This window comes from Diadema antillarum, unplaced genomic scaffold, assembly GCF_040938485.1.
Source record: "Diadema antillarum isolate AM-2024a unplaced genomic scaffold, OU_Dant_1.0 seq00001773_RagTag, whole genome shotgun sequence".
In the NCBI taxonomy this organism is placed as follows: domain Eukaryota; kingdom Metazoa; phylum Echinodermata; class Echinoidea; order Diadematoida; family Diadematidae; genus Diadema; species Diadema antillarum.
Genome location: NW_027272454.1, coordinates 423,915 through 438,503, shown reverse-complemented (window position 1 = coordinate 438,503; position 14,589 = coordinate 423,915). Strand labels below are relative to the sequence as shown.

The 14,589-nt window shown below is 35.6% G+C and overlaps 1 protein-coding gene across 1 annotated transcript in view; it reads left to right on the top strand.

The window, feature by feature from the left end:
- LOC139712207 (uncharacterized) overlaps positions 1-14,589 on the top strand; it is a 41,128-nt gene that overhangs the window by 21,282 nt on the left and 5,257 nt on the right. Inside the window, exons 6-11 of the mRNA XM_071624047.1 lie at positions 8,619-8,708; positions 10,572-10,688; positions 11,648-11,674; positions 12,163-12,387; positions 12,994-13,052; positions 13,978-14,084. Coding sequence (XP_071480148.1) covers positions 8,619-8,708; positions 10,572-10,688; positions 11,648-11,674; positions 12,163-12,387; positions 12,994-13,052; positions 13,978-14,084 — 625 coding nt within the window. The remainder of the gene's footprint in view (positions 1-8,618; positions 8,709-10,571; positions 10,689-11,647; positions 11,675-12,162; positions 12,388-12,993; positions 13,053-13,977; positions 14,085-14,589) is intronic.

Sequence of the window (14,589 nt, the reverse complement as noted above, 5' to 3'; positions counted from 1 at the left end):
AATACCATAATGCCTTATTATGTGTACAGTGTAACTAATGGGCTCATCTGAGATGTTCACGTGCATCTACTGATACTTTTAATTCTGATGGCGATTGGATGTGCGATTTTTGTATCTTTAAAGAACTCCCTCAGTACGTTGATGATCCTGTCACTTCTTCTCGAAATGCTGTTGCATATAATTATGAAAGTGTAGAAAAAAGCTTTGAAAAGCTGAATTTATTATCTGGTATTAATATTTGCCATTTAAATGTCTGCTCTTTGATGAAAAATTTTGATGAGATTCGTAATATTTTAGCCACAACAAACATTCATGTTTTCTCTTTGTGTGAAACTCGATTAGATAATTTTATTTCTGATGCCGAAATATCTATATCAGGTTATAAAAATGTCAGGTTAGATAGAAATAAAAATGGTGGTGGAATTATAACCTACATTAAAGACACCATACCATTCAGTATAAAAAATGAATTCTTTGTTGATGGCTTAGAACTGATGTGCTTGGAAATCTGCTTACCAAAGCAAAAACCCTTCTTAATTGTTTATTGGTACAGACCCCCAAATTCTCACAGTTCGCTTTTCGTGAAATTTGAAATTCTTTTACAACTTTTAGAGTCATCTTCGAATGAATTTGTTATCTTCGGGGATCTTAACTGTGATTTGATAAAAAGACCTTCGTCAAGTCAATCAAAATCTTTGAAGCGTCTAAGTGAAGATTATGATTTGAAACAATACATAAATAAGCCAACAAGAGTAACCTCTGTGACTGAGACATTAATTGATGTGTTTTATTCTTCCAGTCATGAGAAGGTTTCTTTCAGTGACGTCATCCCACTCAGTTTGAGCGATCATTTTATGACAGTTTGTAATCTTGGTAAAGTAAGAACCATGAAAATGCAACATAAATATACATATGGTCGTAACATGAAAAGATTTGATTTAACTCATTTCAAATTAGATCTCTGTCAAGTTCATTGGGATGATGTGCTTTCTGACCCTGATCCAACAAGTGCTTTTGAAAAATGGTGCTCTAAGTTCGATTTAGTTTTAAATAAACATGCCCCATTAAGAAAAAAAAGAGTCCGTCAAAAAGATACACCATGGATGAATAATGAAATCTTATGTAAAATGCGAGAAAGAGATCGAATGAAAAGAAAAGCTAAAGGATCAGGGTCAGAGAATAGTGGGGTGGCTTAGTGACAAATATACTGATAATCGTGACACGCCGGACAAAAGTGTCATTTTTTCCTCAGACATTGGTATATATATGAGGATCAAAATTAGGGGGTGCTCCAAGAAATCCGCTAACAGAAAAAATGAGAAAATGCCCTTAATTTGTACATAACAATAATGTCTGAATTCAAAGACTATACACAGGGCATTCGCCAGGTTTCTGTACAATGCAATGCAATGTACATGGTTGCTAGTCTTAAAATTCAGACCCATAATACGACATATTATGTGCATGTTTACAGTAATACACCATTTTTACTGGTTTTCCTATGGTAACAGGTGGTTAGTCTGTGTTGCAGACCTGAGGGAGGTGTGTTGGAATAGTCCAGTTTTCTTAAGCACCTTTTCATTGAATAATTTCATATAATTTCTGGTAAAGGATTTTTTTAGTACTGTCTACCTCCTGTAGAGAAATGGCAAAGAGTGACATGTGACTCTGGCTCAGATACTTTAAATCTTGGGCAATGACTGAGCCAGGTGTAGGACTATGTCACAGTTCATTTTTTCTCCCAGAACTACTAGTTTACCAGTAGAAGAGCTGCATATTCCATTGAGAACTTAAGGTTTTGGGTATTGCCCTACATATTTCCTAACAAATTTAACCCGTTTCCTCCAAGATTGTGTGAATTCCATAGGTTTAGCGCAGGGATTACCTGGTTCCCGTAAGCAATTTTTATAGTCCGCACCTCCCCTCTTTATATGTTTCTTATTTCTTATGGGGGTTATTCAAATGTTTAAAAAAGTTAAAAGTCTGTTTTCATAGATGAAGTTGAATTTAGACAATTTGAATATTTTTAAAGATATATTGATATTTGTAATTTCACTCATAAAGACTTAAAGCGGTTTGAATATTTTTGGTCTGATAGCTATGTATAGACATGTTATTAAAAAGTAAAAGCAATGTTTGATTGGTTCACATTATCCAAAGAGGGTGGGATGTAGTTGGCTGGTGAACAAAGTCTATGGGGAAGTTTAAAAAGTTGATAGAAATAAAACAAAATCGGCATAGAGCAGAATCTAAATCACAATATGATATGACAAAATTCCCGACCCCAAAGGCGGTTGATTCTATGATGCTTTATGTCAAAATACATTCCACCCAAAAATACATGTGATTGATAGGAGGAAAAAGTATAGCACATTAAAAACAATATAGTTCAACTAACCCCATTAGTCCAGCAGCATAATGAAATGATTGTTAAGTTTTATCGCCTTGTCAATTGAAGATGATGTTACATAATGACAATTATCAAAGTCAGGTAGATCTACTAGTATATCAAGAAACCAAAAAGAAGGGGTGGGGTGGGGTGGGGAGAGAAGAATGAAGTAAGTTATTAGTATCTGTAGTTTTGGTTTTCAGTATATTCATTTTAATTTCCTTAATTTCCGTTAGGTCATCATGGATTGGAGCATTTGTGTACTAGTAATCTGCCAGGAACAAACACAAGAAAAACTTAAAGGTCCTATATATACACTTTTGGGAGAGTGACTTGAAAAAAATGTTCAGGATATCACATTTTATGCATAATATGTGTAGGTCTGGGGGCATTTCATGAAGCATTTTGTCCGACAAGTTGTCGGACAAATTTGCTCTCTGCCAATCAGATGCAAGGATTTCTGTAGTTTGTAACAGTTTGTCAGAAAAATATCTGACCAAACTGCTTCATGAAATGCCCCCCTGTTGTATCACAAGACATCCTACCATATACAGTTTTTGCAATCAAAGCAAACATATAAAGAGATATCAGTATTTTTCTCATTAAAGCATAAATGCGGACGGTTTAGTCTGGAAACATGTTATCATAGAAATATTGTTCACATTTTGTGTTATTAACAATACTTAACATTGATTATACAGATTCATTTTTTTTTACAGAGGTTCTTTCTATCCGTAACTCACACTTAAGAATAATTTTCAAGCACTAATTTTGGGTTTTTGCCTTTAATTATCCACAAAAAGGAGGACTCAATGCATAAAAGGTGTATGCTTTATTTTTGGAAAATGTTGAGGAGATCAGGAAAATAATATATATTGATGTAGATTTTGGACCTGAAGGAGCAGTTGAAGCATTTTTAAGAAACAATGCCTTGTGGCATCGTTCTTATCATCAAAAATTAATAATGACAAACTCAAATGAAAATTGGAGGGGGGAAGAAAAGATGAACATAATGACATGAGACAGCTTGGTAAAGATTAAACGCTAAAATAGACAATGCAGCCTCTTTTCTCAGTTCATACTTATCCAGAGTGTGTGCTTTCTTTCCAGTACCGGTATTATTATTTAGATAGGTTAGGGGAATCCCTTTGAATTGTGTGATACATCATTTTAAAGCTTACAGTCTGCTCTTTCAGAATCTGTCCTTAAAGGACAAGTCCACCTTCATGCGCACGTGGATTCAGTGAATACAACAATATTAGTAGGACACATCACAGAAAGCTTGGAAAAAACGTACAATCCGTTCAAAAGTTATGATTTTTTAAGGTATCTGCACAGTCGCGGCTGGATGAAAAGACTACCACAGTGTATGATGTCACATGCGCACATTCTAAGGAAAATGAAATGAGAATTTCACAAAACCATACTTTTTGAATAAAGTTCACATAGTTTCTTTGACTTGCTAGTGACGTATGTCAAGGGTAATATTATTCCCCCTGCCTTCTGAAAGAGAAGTCGAGTATCCTTTTGTAAGCGAAAATAATTTATGTTGAATTTTCTTTATTCATTCTTTATATCGTTGTACACATGTGATATTACAAGGTATAGTAGTCTTCTCATCCAGCCTCGACTGCATGAGCAGAAACTTCAAAAATTCATAACTTTAGAACGGATTGTCCAATTTTCCTCAAACTCTCACTGAGGTGTTCTACTATTGTTGCTGCATTCACTCAACCCACATGCTATAAAGGTGACAAATCTTTGTCTGGCGACTTTTTTGTTGATCAATAATACCAACCCTGATGGAAATCTCTTCAAATTCATAAGTTCTGAAGTCTCCTTTAAGTTTAACCAAAATCTATATATGTAGTTGCCATGGCAACATACCACTTAACACTAATGAAAAGTATTTCAAACCTCTATACGTCCCGTTGATCAGTTGTACCTATTCAAATGGAATCTCTTCCAAACTGGAAAATAGCCTCCTGTAACTAACTTCAATTAAAAACCCTAGTTTTGGGTTGCCATGGCAACGCACAAATCAACAATTATATTTGACCCCTGGTTTATACTCTTGGTACCTTCTATACAACGTTCATATCAAATTTTGTGAAAATTGAATCTTCCTACCTGGAGAAATAAACAAAAACATGATTTTTAGAAAAAGTTCATTGACCTTTGACCTTTGACCTTTGGAAATTTCACCCCAAATTCAATCAAAATATTTTACTTGTTCTCAATATTCTTCCTGCCAAGTTTTATCCAGATTGGATATTCCTGACCTGAGAAATAGCCAAAAAACCTATTTCACAAATAAAGGTCATTGACCTTTGACCTCTAACCTCCTTCCCAGCATCAATTTTCTTGGAGCACCCTATTTTTTGAGAAGGTACATCATGAAGTACCTTTGGTGAAAAAATCATGCTTTTGTCCGCCGTGTCACGATAATTTCACTAAGCCACCCCACTAGAATGATTGGATAATGTATAAGAAACTTAGAAATTCTGTCACATCAATGATTAGGGGATCCAAAAAGAGATATGTTTCGGAAAGCATTTTGAACAATGAAGGTAAATCAAATGCAATGTGGAAATTTTTGAGACGTATCATGCCTAAAAATGTTACTGAAAGCGGTATTCAAAAAAAGATAATTATTGATAATGAGGAAATTGCTGGGTCAAAACATATTGCATCTTGTTTGAATGATCACTTTGTTGATTTAGCAGCTAAGCGGAAATGTAATAAAATATTTGGTGGTAATATGGATCAGTATATGAGCCAAGTAAATTCAATGTTTAAGTTTAAGGTAGTAACAAACAATGATGTTTTGAAATGTATTCATGACATTGCAAGGAATAAGGCCACTGGCCTCGATCAAATACCAGCTAGTATTGTAAAGGATTCTATAGAGTACATTGTTGAACCGCTAACTCACATTATCAATGCGTCTTTAAGCAAAGGGAAAATTCCTGGTGCGTGGAAAAGAGCACGGGTAACGCCTATTCACAAAAGTGGCGATAGAGCAAATCCCTGCAACTACAGACCAATATCGGTCTTACCTGTCCTATCTAAAGTGTTAGAAAAACTTGTGTTTAATCAAGTGTATGACTACCTCTCTGAGAATGACCTATTATGTCATAACCAACATGGATTCCGTCCAAAACATTCCACTTTGACTGCACTTTTATCTCTCACTGAAGATGTCTGTAGAAATTTAGACAATAGGAAAGTAGTTGGTATTGTAACGCTGGACTTAGAAAAAGCGTTTGATCTGATATCATTTGAGATTTCACACTGAAGCTCTCTTTGAAACCCTCAAGATTGATCAGCTGAAAGAATACTGGGTCAAACAGGCTTTGGTTAATCTGTTTAACTTACTTCATAATCTCGGCCCACCTGTTTTATCTTCATTGATCGAATTCAATAGTGATGTTGGCTATGCCCTTCGTCATGCTAACTCACAAATTGCTCTTCCAAGACCTCACACAAATTTTCTTCAACTTAGCCCATTATATCATGCATCAAAGCTTTTTAATACATTGCCCAACAATCTCAGACTTATAACAGATTTGAAATTTTTTGGTAAAGAGATCTGTAAAATTGAAAATATCGGCTCTCTTCTTTCATCATGTAGATATTGAATATTAACCTATGTCCTCTTATGTCACTACATGGTTACTACGGTTTCTTTTTCTTGGTTTTTTTTTCCTTGTATTTTTCTTCCTTTCAATACTGTAAATGTGTTCAATCTTGTTTATGTTTTGTTTAATTGTATTTCATTGTTTTTATCTATTGTTTTAATGTATATCACGGCCTCGCTGAAAAACAGCTATTAGCTGAATGCGGGCACACTCTGTATGTGTTTTTAACCGTGAATAAATAAAATAAACAAACAAACAAATAAAATTCCAGATCACAAAAGTTCAGTATTGATCGCCATGGTGTGCAGTTTCCTTTCTCATACACACGCACACACACACACACACACACACACACGCAAACAAGAATAACTCTCTTTCTCGCGTTATCTTTAAGTTCAAGATCAATGTTATTTCCATTTATTGACAAGAACATAATATAATCTCACTTTTTTTTAATGACCAAACTAATGTAAACAAGACAATGTTAATTGAACACGGCAAACAACAATAATTGACACATTTTATTAGGACCACTTTTTAAAATTCATGTTCATATATATCAGCAATTTCGAAACCGATTCTAAACAAAATGAATAAACTTTCAATTTCCCTTAGAATGATATGCTCTTTGATATTTCATCAAATGTTGTCTAATTATCTCATAAAAAGTTTAAATCGGAGTTCCCATCTCAACCGAAACTATTTAATCCCTTAAATTCATCTCAATTCCCTTCCTCGCGTTCTTCCTTTTTTGTAATCACCGTTTGTTTAACCTTTTATGTGCTTTGAGCGCTGATTGCATAGAAAGCCTCATAGCATTGTACACACTGTCCAAAGTCCCCAGCACTGGCAGGGTTCTTCGAATTCGTACCTGAGCAATGTTATGGAAGTAAGACTGCTAGCACTGTTTATGTCGTCGTTGTGGCAACGCAAATTAACCATTTCGAAACGTAACAAAAAGAAGAAGACAGACAGAACAAAGGGAAACCCTGATCTTTACCCTCTTTAAAATTAGTTATACGAATGACAATTTGCTTTTCAGTGAATCTGTATGGGATAAACTTGGATTAAACAAACAATAACGCTCATTCTTAGATCATGATCAAGGCTTAAACATGTTTGTAAGACCAACGCAGGGATTGGGCAAACATTCTGATCCCGGTTGCTACTGGTGTTTGCAACAGGATTTGTAGCGATATAGGGTCATTTTAGGTTTATTTGTTGTAATGCATAGTTGCAAGAATACAACGATGATATATTGCAAGATGTTTATAGCACGCGAATGAATTAAAATAAACATATTCCAGAAAGATGAGAAAATTAGTGCTGAGAAACGATATTCTGAGGAAGATTCTCTGCAAATGAAATCTTAATTCGAGGATTTCAAATATAAACCTATGTCTTTTAGTTTCTAACAAACCAGAGTGTGCTTCGACAGAACAGTGGGGGAAAAGAACAGGAAATAACATTGAATATGATGGCCTCATGTGAGGTTCAGAAAGAAAGAAATAAAAGAGACGGAAGAAAGCTACCTAATTATCAATTTAGTGAAATTTCTTTTCATTTCACTCCTTTTAGTCTGAAAGTCCAGGAATCATGTACTTTTTGTTGTTGTTCTTGTTGCTGTTGTTGTTGTTTTTGTTGTTGTTGTTGTTGTTTTGGTTGTTTGTTGTGGTTGTTATTTGTTGTTGTTGTTGTTGATCCACTTTTCTATGTGTAATGATATATCAATCATGAAATTTGTATTATCATGTGTGGTAGAGAGATATTTACTCTAAAACCATTGCTTTTGTAAAGCCTTCTCTATCGATTTCCATCATTTTCGTATTTATGCAAACGTTCTTTAATTGTACATTGTAATGTTGGTGTTTATTCGTGCACTGATTTTCAGTATACAATATCTTTGTATATCTTTGTGTTTCCGTTGGAAATGTGAAATAAAATAAAGATATGGATATCGTTCTTATTCAGCATTGTACCTATTATCAAGTCTGTCACCAAAAGTGAAATACGCGATGTAGTGTATCGGGCCGTTTAACTGCGTTGTCAAAACTAATGTGGAAATAACCAGAATTTACAAGAGTACCATCACACTGATTGTTGTATCTTGTTGTCATCATTGTAGTTATCATATAATTATTACCAAGGCCCACACTTATTTCATTTCGATCATTAACATTTTCAAAATTATCATATTATTTAATGCTCACTGGACGACTATGATAGGCATGTAACTGTTGATAATTTACACTGTCATTTTTTTTTTTCAATCTTTGGAGTCGCCTATGCGACAGTTGTATACGACAGAATTTGTTTTAGTTGCTTTGTAAAGTTACAGGAGTCGACTTCATTATTATGACAGTGATCAGGAAATGGCCGTAGATGGCACTCGAACAGTTCCTTTTGTGCTATTTGATAGATTGATTTGATTTGATTTGATTTGATTTGCTTTGATTTGTAGGCATTAATTAATATCTCAGAGAATTGATCGATAATCAATATGTGCCATTTAGAAAATCACGGTTATTCTTGTATATCATTATTTTATTATTTGTTGTTATTGTTTATGTGTAATATCATAATTTCAGTTTGCAGAGCGTCTTGCCAGAATTGCGGAACGGCGACGTCCGATTGTACCTGTGAATGTCAAGATGGGTTCTATGGATCGGACTGCGCAAGTTAGTGAAAACTTCCTTCTTTTATTTCATGTTGGGAAAACCGCTTATTTCTTTTTTTTTATTATTTTTTAGATTCAAAGAGAAAACATAAAAACGCATTGGCTACTAAAAGGGACAAAGTCTAGATTTTAGAATTGATGTCTCATAAGTATCACCACGTGCCAGTCACACATCCAAAAAGAAATTAGACGTACTAGAAACCTGATGATATGCAAAAATATAATATTACAATACATACTCATGTATTCATAATTATGTTTATAACAAAGTACAAGATTTCTTTCAGTTAGCAGCATCAGTAAATACCACCAGAACGTGCATCCTTCCAGTAATGATAATATTGTATGTTAATGGATGGGGGAGGGGGGGGGGGGGGTTCTCAGAAAAAAATATATATACATATAAAAAATTTATTATAAAACAAATTATACATGTATGTAAAATATGGTCTAAAATTCTCTGGACTTATAGACAACATTCGGGCATCTGAAGCGAGAGTTTTAGCATTCTTTCCTAAGATAAACTCTGGGCCAGACAAGGAGTACTATTTATAACCACATCAGTGACAGGTTGATCAAAATATGATAAAAATAGATGAAGTCATGAATTGTAAAGTTTCGCCAATCTAACAAAACAGGTCGTGTACTGTCAACATGCAAATGAGTGAAACGTTGTTGTCGCCGGCTCACAAGTGGTCATATGAAGGGCTTTTTACACTTGTGTTTCTTAACCCCGGACTTTCTCTGACCCAGCTTTTTACACTCGCCAATTAGTCCCGTACTATCTCTTGTCCGGGGCTAAGGAGAAAACTGACCTTTTTACACTCCTATTTCTTAGCCCCGGACTTTCCAAACCACATGAATATTCATAATTACGCTGTGTACTGTACACGTACACGCACGCACCGGCAGCACTTGATTACCTCGTTTCTGATTGGTCAGTGAGGGTCAGACTTCGTCTCCGTCGCTTAGCCCAGGATTATTTTTTCGTTCTGTTTACACTCACTTGCTTGGCACCACAATTGCGGTGCTAACCCCTGCTATTTTGCAGGGCCAGATAGTACCGTACTATCGGTGGGGCTAGCCCACTTTGGCAAAAACGAGTGTAAACAGAAAGTGGGCTAAGGATAGTCCCCTACCAACGGTGGGGCTAAGGCCCCCCTTAGCCCCACCGTTGGTCCGGGGCTAAGCAAAATTTTACAAGTGTAAAAAGCCCTATATTGTCTGTGCCCAAAATTTTGAAATGTCGATTTTTCTCAATCCATTTTGTTCTGTTTTTTTTTTTTTTTTTGAGGGAGAGGGGAAGCAGTATCAAAATATAGTTAAAACCCAGTCTCAAATTCTAATATTACTGTACCTTACTTTGAAGTTATTCAACAGTAAATCTCATTATGCTCACACATTTTCTGATCGGTAAGTGAAAACAGGCTGGCCTGGTGATATTTAACAATCGCCTTTATCACCTTACCCTTCACTGATCGAGAACTGTTTTGGAAAAAAAAAGACAGAAAAATGAAAAGCTTCCCTAATTTGCGTTCGATTTTGATCACATTTTCAATTGTTGCTATCCTAGACTTTTCTTCTTCTTTTTTCTAAGGATAACTTGTTATTGGTCAGGAGTTCGGCTTATGAAGTATAAGTCCTCAATAAACATCTTCTTATTAAGCCCAAGAACAAAAAATAGAAACTATTCGGTGACTGCAACCCATCGTTTGTTTGTATTTGTTTTTGTTTTGCTCTGTTTTGTTTTTGGCGACGTAAAATAATTATTTTTGGTTCAAGGGGCACCAAAATGTTCATCTCACTGACGTAATTTCACGCGCCTTTACGTGTCCTTTCCAACACGTGCTCTATTTTTGTGCAGCCGTCTGCGAAGACACCCACGAATACTGCGGAGCAAATCCCGGATGGCCGGTGTCTTGGTGCACGGTCGATCGTCAATACGTTCTCAACGGGTGTCCGCTAATGTGCAGCTTGTGCGGTGAGTATTCAAAATGCGCTGACAAGAATACAGGTAATATTGTTTGTTTGATTTTTTTTTCTTCTAGTTTTCAAGTTACGATCTTTCTGTACTATAGTACTCCATCAAGTCTTTGGCAAATGTCCCTTCAATAATTGTCATCTATCTACCTAACATGTGCCATCTTTTAATGTCGCTGGCTGTATGTTGTTGTTGTTGTTGTTTTGATAACTCTACCTTAACTACACAACGAACTAAGAGTATCAAAATAGAAATGTAATACAGTAGCTCCAGCACTAAACCACAGAAATTGATGGAGTAGGGAAGCAGTAAGAAATAATGCGATAATGAAGAAAGTCTTTGTAAATGTATCTGTATTCATGTTTTCTGAGGGCAAGTTTTTGTATCTACAGGAAACCCAATCTGCAAAATACATATATTACAAACAACATAATTATATATGTTTATAACATGCCGGAATAAAATGTTCGTGAATACAGCATGAACTTGGTTACAGTTTTATTTTTGATAGGATAAATAGAGAGAGAGTTACATACATCAAATTTCTACTAAGTAATTGTCTAATAGGCAATAATGATGCTGTTAGAAATAGAATATTACTTTTGCTACAGACTTTCTTTGTGACTGAGGATTTCAGGAAAATTTTCGAGTCCCCGAAGCTCAAAAGATAATATTGGGGGGGGGGGGGCTATGTTCAATACTGGGTCAATACATCGTTTTACTGTAGTATATGATCACGTTCTTATCGTTTATTTGTGCTTTGGATGGTTAAATCCGTGTCTCTGTGTCTTTCTTGCAGTAAAAATTGCATCGTGTAAATAACAATACGCAGTTTCATTATGTATTCTTGTGCGAGTTTCTTTCCAAAAGGCACTCCGGAAAGAAAATTATGCACTTTCTGAACTGAGATGAAAAATCGGACATTTACCATTTGTTTTCATTTTATTTTATCTCTGCAGCGGCTGGAGATCCTAACTTCGTGTGCGGTAAGAACAGAGCTCTGTTTTATCAACATTTTTTTTCTTTGTTTTGTTTTATCACATATTATGTAGACGAAATGGAATAAAATAATGTGTGACATTAAAGCTATACACCTCGGATAAAGGAATTATTTTTCTGTGATCCTCTATAACTGCTGGTAGATTTTGTAATTTTTTTCACCGTTGACCACTGAGTAGTTTGTAATGTCAATGTAAATGATAAAACGGTACAGGTATCCTCTGAAAAAAAAAAAGAGAGAATCGTTTAAGAAAAATTATGCATGTTTTCTCCGCGATTGATAATGAATGAATGAATGAATGATTGAATGAATGAATGAATGAATGGATTAATGAATGAAATGAAATGAAATGAATGAATGAATGAATAAAAGAAGGAACGAACATGTTTGCTCACTATGAAAGCCCTATATATTATTCTAGATTGGTCATACTTTTGGAAACCTTCGTTTTGATTTTTGGTTTTGTTTTCTCAGAGCCTTCAGCCTCAACGCCATCACCATCCACCCCAACTCAGAGAGCCGTGACGGCTGGGCCAGTCTCGTCGCCGGTTTCGACGCCCGTTTCGACGCCGAGATCGTCCACACGTCGCCAGACGACCACCGCGGCCTGTGACATCACGTGCGATAATGGCGGCACGCGCATCACCGACCCGTGCGAATGCGACTGCACCAGCGACTACCAAGGAGACAACTGTCAAGGTAAGACTGACAGACTCTAGATCCGAAATAACTGGCATTAGCCTCAGAGTACCCATGCTTGTTTATTTCAGATCCAGAGTCGCTTAATATTGTGCGACCGAAAGTCATAATGGCCTAGTGTGCGATGGTCTCAAGCCGACGCGACGGCGCGTGAGTCGAAGAATTGAAGAGTTTGTTCGCAAAAAACGATAAGTCCATTTTTGAAGATTTTGAAGTACAGTATCTGTCATAAAGTAAAAAATAATACCTTTTAAGTGATATATTGGTCAATACATATAAAGGTACATTTTTGAAGTTATGGTCAAAAGAAGCAAACATTTTCTTATTATTCTCTTTATTTTTCTTGACCTTTAATCGCAAATACCTCCATTTGGCAAATATGGACTTATCGGTTTTTGCGAACAAAGTCTTCAATTGTTAGGTAGGGTATGTAGGTTGCAGGTTGATGCACCTGCTTGTAATAGCGTATGGTTTTTGAAGATTACATCATGTATCATACAATGTTATGTGCGAGTTGGATTCATTTTCTTTTTCTTCATCATCATCATATCGCTGTCATTGTAACCATATTATTGTCACTATTATCATTATTTCTCCATGTCACAGAAAGTAAAGCTGAAGTTGTCTACGGCGTGAAGGTTCTGATCTATACATCAATCTCAAGGGTATGTACCTTGCACCGCAAGAAAGACTCGACGAGTTTGTTCGCAAAAACCGATAACTCCATTTTTGAAGATTTTGAAGTACGGTCTCTGTCATAAAGTACAAAATAATACCTTTTGAATGATATATTGGTCACTACATATAAAGGTACATTTTTGAAGTTATGGTCAAAAGAAGCAAATATTTTCTTATTATTCTCTTTATTTTTCTTGACCTTAAAATTAATCACAAATATCTCCATTTGGCAAGTATGGACTTATTGGTTTTTGCAAACAAACTCTTCACTCGTTTATCTGCTCGGCACGCCTGTGCCTCACCCCTTTGCAACCATGCAGTGTCACATAAGCTATAAAAAAAGGGATGGAGGTGCATTCCGTACTCCCAACACATATATTTTTACATAATATCGATTGTCCTATTCAGTAACTCTATTTCATAACTCTGTGTGTATGTGTGTGTGCTGAAATGTACTATCATTATCTTTATCGTTATAGGGTGGGTGTATTTTTGTTGAGATGGGGCTTTAAGTTTCAAATTTTCTGTAAGATAATGAGGAACCTGGTTTGAATAAGCATATAATTCTATGAGGAATTCAAAGTTAATTGGATAATAATTGGTTTTGAAGTGACTGAGATTTCCCCCAAAAAAGGGGGATCGTAATAAAAGGTGGGACCCAACTGTTATAAAGACCGCTTTGCTTTACTTTGTTTTGCTTTGTTTTTTTATATCTCAGCCATTTCAAAACCGATTTTCATCATATAACCTTTTTATTCCTCTTAGAATTGTGAAATTCTACGTATAGGTGGTTTCTAATGATCTCGCAAAGAAAAAAGTTAAAACTACAATCCCCATCTCAACCAAAACTATGCCATCCCTTTTAATCATTATCATCCCCGTAATTTTTCGATCTTTACTTCTCCCTTTCAGTGGACGGAATTTCGTGATCTTCTGATTAGGGTGGTAGCTCGAATCGTCACCTACTGGTGTAACGACAATTTTGAATTCTGTTGTCCAAATCTTGGAACGAAGACAGGGTGAGTATAGTTGTCAGTTTGGAATAAGATCGAGTTTGCTGATTTGTTTGTTTGTTTGTTTGTTTGTTTTTGTTTGTTTGTATTCTGATATTTTGTTATAAGTTTCCTCTCTACACGAATTGGTTCACATTGATGTCGCAGAGCAGCACAGTTACTGAACAACATTCAATAAGCGGATGATTCTTGAATCTTGAAGAATCTTCAAGAAGTATTTTCAAGTATTTCATTAAGGTGTTCATATCCCATGAGACCAACAGCCAAGAGTCATACGGTCCAGAGTTCGACATTGAAAAGGGCTCTATGAACATATGTGTACCTTGGTAATCGTGAAATGTGTGGCATATGCAGTTCATGTGGCTGATCTGTCTGCAGTGATATCTTGGCAATAAATCTCATTTATTTGGGTATGACCGTTTCTACGATTGGATTATAATTGCGCATGGTTTGTCCTTTTTTTTTTAATTTACCGTTATCACTCCTTGTTCTGTCACCACACAACGATTTT